Below are 10,162 nucleotides of genomic sequence, written 5' to 3'. Positions count from 1 at the left end.
TCAGATATGTTTTATTATATAAAAATATAGGGTATTATATGAATGGTTATCGGAAGCTAGCTTGTTTCATAGGTAAACCATCAAGATTTGTGGTATATTATAGCTGTGGACATGTGTTAAACATCTAAACCTGCATTACTTCCGGCTTTCCTCCCTCATCAACCTTACACACATGATGTAACTGCAATACTGTTCAAAGCAGGGTTAAACTAGGCTCACTTCGAAAATAACAAAGACATGCCTGGAAAACAATTTGCTTGATACATGGTTTAAAGATAAATGAGAAGACTTATTGATTGTTGACTTTTTATAACAGCAGTGATAAATAAACTGTATCGATACTGCATCAATACAGGTTTGTGATATATACAACTCAACATACATACTGCACATGATACATACACAGACTGACAACTCCAGCACATGGACATGTAAGCATACAGACATTTCTCAATAAAATGGACAAATGAATGGGTCTTGTTCAAATACTGGTAATGAAAGTAAAGGATCCTTGTCATAAATGTAATGTTAAAATCATTAGGTTAAAATACTAAAAACCTCCAAACCCTCCCTCCCTCCTTAATTTGTAATGATGAAAGGACAAATTCCTGCTTCGTCAGAACCAAATATATCGAGACGAAGGATACAATTCAACTCTAAACTTGGTCATGTTGGTCAGAGTAGTTGACCAAAATGAGATTGGACAATCTGCGAATTTGGTCACTATAGTAATGCTTGCCTGAATCAAAACTATTATGGCTTAAACGATTCACCAGTGTTTTTGTCCACAACATTGAAAAGTAAGATATTGTATTATGAACACAATATCACTTACATGACCTTTACAGCGGAGTCTGAAGTGTCCTTTGTGGGCTATGAAGTCTTGGCACAGACCATCATAAGAGGTACCTAGACCTACTGGGAAGTCTGAAGGGTCCTCTATAGTATAAGGTCTTGGCACAGAGCATAATAAGAGGTACCTCGACCTACAGGGAAGTCTGAAGTGTCCTCTTATAAGGTCTTGGCACAGACCATCATAAGAGGTACCTAGGCCTACAGAGAAGCCTGAAGTGTCCTCTTTAAGGTCTTGGCACATACCATCATAAGGGATACCTAGGCCCACAGAGAAGCCTGAAGTGTCCTCTTTGAGGTCTTGGCACAGACCATCATAAGGGATACCTAGGCCTACAGAGAAGCCTGAAGTGTCCTCTTTAAGGTCTTGGCACATACCATCATAAGGGATACCTAAGCCCACAGAGAAGCCTGAAGTGTCCTCTTTGAGGTCTTGGCACAGACCATCATAAGGGATACCTAAGCCCACAGAGAAGCCTGAAGTGTCCTCTTTGAGGTCTTGGCACAGACCATCATAAGGGATACCTAGGCCTACAGAGAAGCCTGAAGTGTTCTCTTTGAGGTCTTGGCACAGACCATCATAAGGGATACCTAGGCCCACAGAGAAGCCTGAAGTGTTCTCTTTGAGGTCTTGGCACAGACCATCATAAGGGATACCTAGGCCCACAGAGAAGCCTGAAGTGTCCTCTTTAAGGTCTTGGCACAGACCATCATAAGGGATACCTAGGCCTACAGAGAAGCCTGAAGTGTCCTCTTTGAGGTCTTGGCACAGACCATCATAAGGGATACCTAGGCCTACAGAGAAGCCTGAAGTGTCCTCTTTGAGGTCTTGGCACAGACCATCATAAGGGATACCTAGGCCTACAGAGAAGCCTGAAGTGTCCTCTTTGAGGTCTTGGCACAGACCATCATAAGGGATACCTAGGCCTACAGAGAAGCCTGAAGTGTCCTCTTTGAGGTCTTGGCACAGACCACCATAAGGGATACCTAGGCCTACAGGGAAGCCTGAAGTGTCCTCTATAAGGTCTTGGCACAGACCATCATAAGAGATACCTAGGCCTACAGAGAAGCTTGATGTGTCCTCTATAAAGTCTTGGCACAGACCATCATAAGAGATACCTAGGCCTACAGAGAAGCTTGATGTGTCCTCTATAAAGTCTTGGCACAGACCATCATAAGAGATACCTAGGCCTACAGAGAAGCCTGAAGTGTCCTCTATAAGGTCTTGGCACAGACCATCATAAGAGATACCTAGGCCTACAGAGAAGCTTGAAGTGTCCTCTATAAGGTCTTGACACAGACCATCATAAGAGATACCTAGGCCTACAGGGAAGTCTGAAGTGTCCTCTATAAGGTCTTGGCACAGACCATATAGGAGGTAGCCCAACCTACAGGGAAGTCTGAAGGGTCTTGACACAGAGGTATCTAGCTAGACCTACAGAGAATTTTAAAGTATCCTATATGGGCTCTGGTGTTTAGCCTCTGGCCAGATTATTACTTTAACTGTCAAGCACTATAAGTTACATTACAGTTAAATATAACAGTTCCATACACACAGATATACATAGAACAATTACTTCATATCACATCCAAATGTCACTCTCTGGGCAACCTGCGACGAGCAGCTCTTATCTGTCTCCTGGGCTGCTGTGGTGCCTCTGGTTGTTGAGGACTGGAAACTGCTGTGTCACTGACAGACTTCCGTGGTCTCTTGCTGGCATGATCACCATCGCCCATCAGCTCATCATAGTATTTCCTCTTCCTGTCACACAACATAGACTCGCTGGGGGTCCTGTGGGGGATAGCTGGTACTTGTCTCTCACACTCAGGTTGAAGAGGAGGATACTGCATGTTAAACTCGAGAGTGTCATCAATATCAATGACGACCTCCGCTGATCCAACTGCCCATCCATCATCACCAAGAGGTCCAACCAGCTCATAATCCTCATTCCCATTCCAATGGTTGTAGTCGGTGTGCAATGACAAAACACTTGACACAGCTGATAGGACAGATTCCTTACTGGACACAGCAGACACTGAGTGATCATCATCATCATCATCAAAGTCAGCCCAGTTGTGTGCATGGATATCATGCATATTGACCATGTATTCATCAAAGAAAACATTCACTTCACTTTCTGTGCTGTACAGAGAGGACATGCTGGAACATGCAGAACAGTTAGGATCAGACTGTGGCTTCAAGTTCTTAAATCTTCCTGCCTCAGCCACATAACCACTTGGTCCGGGCTGTGGCTCAAAGTCCTCCTGTTCTTGTACTCTGTTCACACACACACTTGAGCTTGACTGGAGGCTGATGCTGCTCTCTGCTGAAATCACTTGACAAACATCAGAGTCGGAGAAAGATTTCTTAGGGTTTTGTGAAGATTTCCCCACACTTTCAGCACTCAGAAAAGGAAACTTCCTCCTCCTGATTTCATCCAGTTGTCTTGCAGCAGATATGTACATGTCAACACTCTCATGAACTCCCAGACCATTAGTGATGAGGGCAGAGTCAGACACAGATGGCCTCACAGAGGAAGAGTTCAGCATCCTGTAGTGGTTGTAGAAGTCCAGTTCCTTTGACTGTCCAATCTGTTCCTCAAGAAACATCTCAACTCTGTGATCTAGAGCAGGATCCAACAAAAAGGGAGGAACCTGTATGTACTCTGTTGGCATCTTCATATCAATAATGTAGATAACTGGGGGATAGATCTGAAACAAATATGATGAATAAGATTTCACCTTTACACTTTATTTGATGACAGAGATAGTAAGATGCACATCGTAGCACCATTACTAAATCGTCTTTATACATTTTAGTTAAATAGAATATGAGTTGTTAGATAACTAGAAGCAGCCGAAACAGCAGATAAGACTAAGAATGATTAGAATTATTGTTGGCGGTGTCTAGCCTACCATTTTCTTATCATGTCGTTTGACTTGGTTGATAAAGGGATAAAGTATCAAAGATACTTTAATATTTAATAACCATACCTTACTGAAGATCTGTTGGAAAATGTTGTTGTCAGAAACCGCAAAATATAGCACCTGAATGTCCTCGAAAACGAAGAGTATCAAAGACTATGATCAAACGCATGAAGATGGCTTCCGATCGGTCTCCTAGCAACGAGGTAATATTTACAACCGTGCATGTCCGCTGAAAAACATAGTGCAGCGGGGATTTAATTACATTTACATAACATGTTATGTTTTTTACAACATCAATTAGTCAGTCCAGCCGAGAAATATCCAAAATCGCGCATGTGTGTGTTTTACCGAGTTCATGTTCACAAACGCGTAGATATATTTTGCGTAGATCTGAAAGGGGGATAACTCTCAACTACATTCAGATGGTGTCCCGCTAAGGCGAGCACGGTCACGTCTCTAATATCACCAAATGTTCAACAATGTATTAGTTTTTCTATGCATAACTCTTAATTCTATATAGTATCCACTAATCCGAGTAAATTAATGGACCGACCTTAGTCTTTCTGTTTGAAAGGTTTGTTTTCAGCATATTTTCCAGAGATGCAATGAAGTAGCATGATAAGGTGTGAAAAATGTTTCTACATACTAGATACAATATAACATTCCCTGGCTCAGATCTTTTACCAAACTAAGACTGAATTCAGTACGTCAGTGAGTGTTGGTGGCAAATAAAATTTACATGTATAACTACATGAATCTCAAAAGCAGAACTGAAGGCACTTGGGTACAGGACAAGGTATTTTAATTTAATATCCTACAAATATTTAACAATCAAAATCAATCAATAGTTTTCACTTGTAGGTCAATGCACATCAATACACGTCTTGAAAAAAAACCACACTCGCTCAAACATGCTATTAGAGCAGTTTCTGATTGTTTCTGATTGTTTCTAAACCGTCTGTGGTGCAGTGGATAGAACATCTGCGAGGAGGGCGGAACGTGGGTTGCTCGATGGTTTGGCCACTTGTTACCTTGCGCTGTTGATAAAACGTCTCGGAATCTGTATAAGAATGTGTGTGAGTAGGGTATTCATGTTAAACAGCGGCACGGTACATCGGTGGGCCAGCACAATATAGAACCGGCCTTACACCAGTACATCTCACCTCTGATTTGTTTCTAAACCACAGCCCGACATTGATATAGAATCTATGTTGACCTTTTATTTCAGGAGTCTTTCTCGTTTCATTAACTGTTAATCCATCCCTGCTGTCAGTTTTGTGTATCTGCCAAAGGTGAGCCACTCGAGAAAAGGTTCATTTAACCTCGGGCCAAATTAATGACATGTCTGCCCTATTTGAGATTGGGTGAGTATGGGTTCAGCAATAGTGCAGCAATACCACAGCGGGGGTCACCAGGAATGGTCTTCAGACATTGTACCCTTACGAGGAATAGAACCCGGACGGCATGAAAAGCGGCCACTTTTTTCCACTAGGTTACCCATTGGCTGGGGATGAACGTGAAGCACATAGATGCACCTTGATAGTAATAGTTAAAAATATATATGGTTTGCTTGGAATCTGTCCTTCAACAACCAACCGGAATCAACTGACGTGTCACTGCCCACTTAATAGAGCAGTGGTGATATCGATTTCACTTATAAATATGTCTTTATGTTTATTTTACATTTTCAAAAAGTAATTAAAACACTTCCACAAAATCGTTTCTTGTTGAACGTTGTCTACCGGGAGAGTAGGTCGTGGTTGGATCCTCTGACCAAGTCATACAAAAAGACGTCAAAAGATTATATACTTGTTGTTACCCTGCCTGGTGCTCTGTATTAAGGTGATGAAACAAGGACTGGTCGGCTCGGAGTCCGCACTGTCCATGCGCACACATACAGACGCGCTAACAAACACGCACACACGTCGCTACAGAAATGTAATAACCTTATAGGCAACGTTAGCCCATTTCATCCTACTTGGTCTGTTATGTTTAGGGTGTGTTTCTGTAGTGTACATGTTTTCAAGGTTTCTCCTCGATATGTGATAATTACGTTCCAACAAATGTCGTATACTTTATAATTATGTTAATGTGGTTATATTTGTACCTGTACTGCGAAAGAAAACACGAATTAAGATCCACATTGAGTCGCCAATGCTGGTTATTTCTGCTTATACGGCCGTTTCATGAACAAGGGCGAACAGGTGATCTAGGTTGTGCAGAGTTGCGTCCCTTAGCCGTGCTTGGATTATGATCCTTGTTTAAAAGCAGCATATCCGTGCTGGATAATTTCACAAAAGGGTAAACGTCTAGAACTTGCGTAGGTTTTCACCCGACATGCGAAAATACTCTTCCAAGCGGTGTTAAACCAACCTCACTGCTTCAGAAAGTTACATAAACACGTGCGATTGGGGCATTGTTTACTTTCTCATAAAATTTCCTACATGAAAGCAGCCTGGCAAGGAATAATATGGTTTTTTTCAAATATCGCTTGGCAAGCGGCAAGCTGCACCAGACATAAATAACCACTGAGTTATGTCAACGATTTCCGACAAACCGCCATTAACCTTTTCACATAACGTACACAAAGGATTCAACTCGGAGCGATTAATGTCAAGTCTACGGTATTTACTTTTTTTCCGTACAAATTGCAGATATGCTGTCTCATTCTTATCTAGGTAGTTAAGATAGTTCCCGAGATGTCTAGGGCCACTAAAATCGTCAGCGTTGATGAAAGTTCCACCAGGAAACAGTTTGGCATAGTCCGCGCCTCCTCGGACGACTGGTATGGCAGTGGTGTCAAATGTCTTGAAAAACTTTTCAGTTACGTAGTCTACACAAAGGGAATTTTCAAAAGCAAGATAGAACTTGTACGTGGTATTCAACAAACTTAAACATGACCCCTCGCCCTCACTGGAGCAATTCATTGTACCACACTTCCCATACACGTCAACAGCGATGTGCTTCTGCAACTGCCTGACGTATTCTCCACGTCTGCTTAGCGTGAGGCAGCTACTAACAAACCATGCAACAGCTCGGGACTTCTGCTCCACCGTCTCCTTGAAGTCAACACCTTCTTGAAACACATCCCTAACGACCAGTCTTCCATAGGGTGATGGAACGTCAGAGTCTAACCGATACGTCATCGTGAGACTGAACCGATGGCGCCATGTTGGATTCTTGTAGGTATCCCAAAAGTGGAGCGGCGGTTCCAACCCAAAGAAGACCCATATTTTGTCGTCAGTGTTGTTGGGGATAGTGCTTGTCCTTAAGGTCGGAGCATGTACAATAATAGCATCCGCTTCTGCCATAAATGACTTGTTGGCCGACAGCAAACAGTTGTTGACTGGACAGTGAGCTATACTCGAGGAGCAAGACCTGTCCCACCAATGTGGAATGTTGTACCAAACTATCAGCCTCCGGGTACTGTTCGATCGCTCCAATCGCCCTTTTAGATTGTTTTCCGAAAGTGGAGTATCTCCATTATCGGTGATAATCGAAGACATGTTTCCTGCAACAAGGAGTTTGATTTTTTCAGTCCGTGGCAAAGATGTACGCGGCTGTTCTGTTTTGGTTGCAGGAGCTGTGTGTAGAATTGCAAATATTTCATTGGCAGCATTTTTCCCTTTAGAAAATAAACCCCACAGAACTGATACAGTTATTACCGAATTGATTATTATAAGCAGGAGCATGCAACGTAGAGGCCACCGCCTGTGGAGTGAAACTTGTACCATGTTGGAGTAGAAACGTGGGTCATTGTTTAACATAGGGTCTCCAGAGGCTGGAAACGTGCGACGCCTGATGGCAACAATGACACAAATACCGAACCTTTGTTTCATACGTTCGCTTCTTCATCCGAAACTTAATAACATGACTGATACAATCCTGCCAGAAATGAGATAATTCCACCGATATGCAGACCTGAAGTAATTAATGGGGAACAGGTGGTACATCTGGACGCGCGAGAGGAAAACGTGTCTGTAATACGGAACACCTGTTGCACTGTGTTGAAACTGAATACATGGAACAATTACAGTTATTGGGTTAACCTATTCAAGCTTTATACTGTATTTCGTTATATCAAACTACTGGAACATGGAAAATATCAAAGAAATTACAACTGTCTATACATTCATTTCTTGCAAAGACAATATATTTTCAGAATATAATTTTGCAAATTTAATCACAGGTCATCCAATGGTAAACAAGACTACTTCACATTTCGCGTCGTGGGTAACCGGAGTAGGGCCAAACTTATAGTATCAATGTCATCACCATCACAGTCTGATTCTGTGAAAGCTGAATGAATGCCAGGTACAAGTGCACAAGACACACCCTTACCATATTTTTCCTTGACAAATCGATTTATCATTTATCCAACAGGACATGGACGTGTAGAAATTGGATTCGAATTCGATAAATAATTTAAGAGACAATTGATGTTCCACACAAAATATCAATGCGTTCAGAGTTGTCAAATGTGCAGTGCAGTTAGATGAAACGGGAATGTGACAGCGAAAGATCACAGAAGATACCAAAACACTTCCAAAGTAACTGTTATAAAAAAGCCCAGTTATCGACCCAAATAACAAACTAATGAAGATTGAGGCGTGTTATCCGATTTGAATTGGTATTACACTTTACATGTTTTTCCCTTAACTATCCTCAGCAGTCAGGCAACAGAGGAACCCAACACACAGCTACCTATTTGTGTCCAGTGAAATTTGACCGAATACATACACGAACTATTCATAATTTGAATTTGGTAACAAAATGCATCCATATTAATCTTAAAAGACTTTCCCCTGAAGCCAATGCCAGACCAGTTATGACAGAAGATAAAGAGGCATTATCAAGGAGTGTATTATGCTGCCATGTCATCAATACGCTAGAGGCTAAATCTCAGCCAGCATGCGCTGGAAATCGATATAAATAGAGGCAGAAGAAATATATTAAAAATACTGCATGTCTGGTCAGGTTGAGCCCACTTAGTTATCTGCTCCTATCATCTCCAAACTTACATCTCTAATGCTTATAAAAAGGTAGTCCTACCCTCCTCCCTTAATACATTATTATTTATTTCCTGCTGTACGTTACTTCAATACATTCTATGTTACATCATGTTTAGTTTGCCGGAGGTGAGTGGTATAAACCCTAATGGCCCTGTCCAACGACGTATGGCAGTAACGTATGGCGACGTATGAGAATTTTTGCCCAAACGCCGGCAACACTGAAACACGCTACGGAAAGGTTAGGTGTAAGCTGTAAACGTTAAAAGCACGCTGGTAAACGTTGTAGTACGCTTGGGCTCGGTTACGTATGAATTATACGTTAAGCATACGTTAGAGGTACGCTCTACATACGTTTACATACGCTAGATATACGTTACCCATACGCTGATATACGTCGACATAAGTTGGCTGAAGGTGTACTGTACATTTATCTTATTGATAACGTATGAGTAACTTACTTCTAACGTATGTCTAACGTATACATACACAAAGTATATGGCGTATTAGGCGTATGTCTGACGACAAATAACTTATTAAACGTGTTTCTAACGTTTAGCTAGCGTATTTGTACCGTTGTACCAGCGTTTTGGGGGCTTCTGTATATATTGGGTCCCTGTCAGTACCTCATCACTTCTGATGGAGACATTATGGAAGATGGTGGTGGAAGATGGTGGTGAAGGATGCGGAGAGGCTGCACCAAGAAGAAATAGCCATTCTCCAACATCAGCATTACATCCTCCAATTGACACTTTACCAGATCTTGCTCGGCCCCTGGTTGGTTTCTTTGGAGACATCTTGATGATGTTGACTGAGCGAAGACTACTGCTTGAATGAAGTAATTTGATGAATGGATGTACACTACAAGTTATACTACCGCGGGGCCCGTTTTAGGCACCTTTCGCCTATACTCTGCGCGCTAGTCGTACATTACTCATACGCTGGCCGTACGTTGAACACGCTGGCAATACGCTTTTATACGCTGTCATAAGTTATGTTTAAGTCAGTGGTACGCTACTAATACGTTAGACATGCGTTACTTTTCGGTGAACTCGTAATGTATATGCTATGGATACGCCAAAATCATGGTTTTTCGATGAAAGCTCGACGTATGACAGCGTACTAACTGTCTTTTACACGCTAGGTGCAAGTAACTCTAAAACGTTGTGTGTGACAGGTCCATAACGCCGGGTGCAAATAAAAAAAAACCGGTTGATCCTGGTACACCGAATTTATCTTACGGACATGATTTAATGTGACATTGCAAAAGAATTAACACAAATTCAAAATATTTAAAGAAAACAGCTGTTCGATTGAGCCGAGGTTAACTTGGGCAGTCGCGTGACTTCCATCGGCTCGGAAAAAGCGTGCTG

The 10,162-nt window shown here is 41.9% G+C and overlaps 1 protein-coding gene across 3 annotated transcripts; it reads right to left on the bottom strand.

Moving 5' to 3' along the window:
• Positions 1–292: 292 nt before the first annotated feature.
• On the bottom strand, positions 293–7,858 carry LOC124146493. Of its 3 annotated transcripts, none has more exons than XR_007223285.1 (2): positions 3,847–7,858; positions 293–3,564 (listed from the first exon to the last, which is right to left on the bottom strand). XR_007223285.1 is itself a non-coding variant. In XM_046516811.2 (2 exons), the coding sequence occupies exon 2, from the start codon at positions 3,460–3,462 to the stop codon at positions 2,449–2,451; it is 1,014 nt and encodes a 337-aa protein (XP_046372767.2). In that variant the 5' UTR covers positions 3,463–3,476; positions 3,847–6,248; the 3' UTR covers positions 293–2,448. The 3 variants fall into 3 exon arrangements, 1 of the variants encoding a protein (XP_046372767.2); XR_007223286.1 differs by having other exon boundaries at positions 293–3,476; XM_046516811.2 differs by having other exon boundaries at positions 293–3,476; positions 3,847–6,248.
• Positions 7,859–10,162: the final 2,304 nt, after the last annotated feature.

The sequence above is a fragment of the Haliotis rufescens genome, unplaced genomic scaffold (genome assembly GCF_023055435.1).
Source record: "Haliotis rufescens isolate VD_foot unplaced genomic scaffold, xgHalRufe1.0.p SCAF_3, whole genome shotgun sequence".
In the NCBI taxonomy this organism is placed as follows: domain Eukaryota; kingdom Metazoa; phylum Mollusca; class Gastropoda; order Lepetellida; family Haliotidae; genus Haliotis; species Haliotis rufescens.
The sequence above is the reverse complement of the archived record's forward strand: the minus strand, read 5'-3'. Positions and strand labels throughout refer to the sequence as shown.

What these genes read in the sequence shown, in the direction of transcription:
- LOC124146493 (XM_046516811.2), bottom strand. Translation starts at nt 3,462, where the DNA reads ATGTTTCTTGAGGAACAGATTGGACAGTCAAAGGAACTGGACTTCTAC.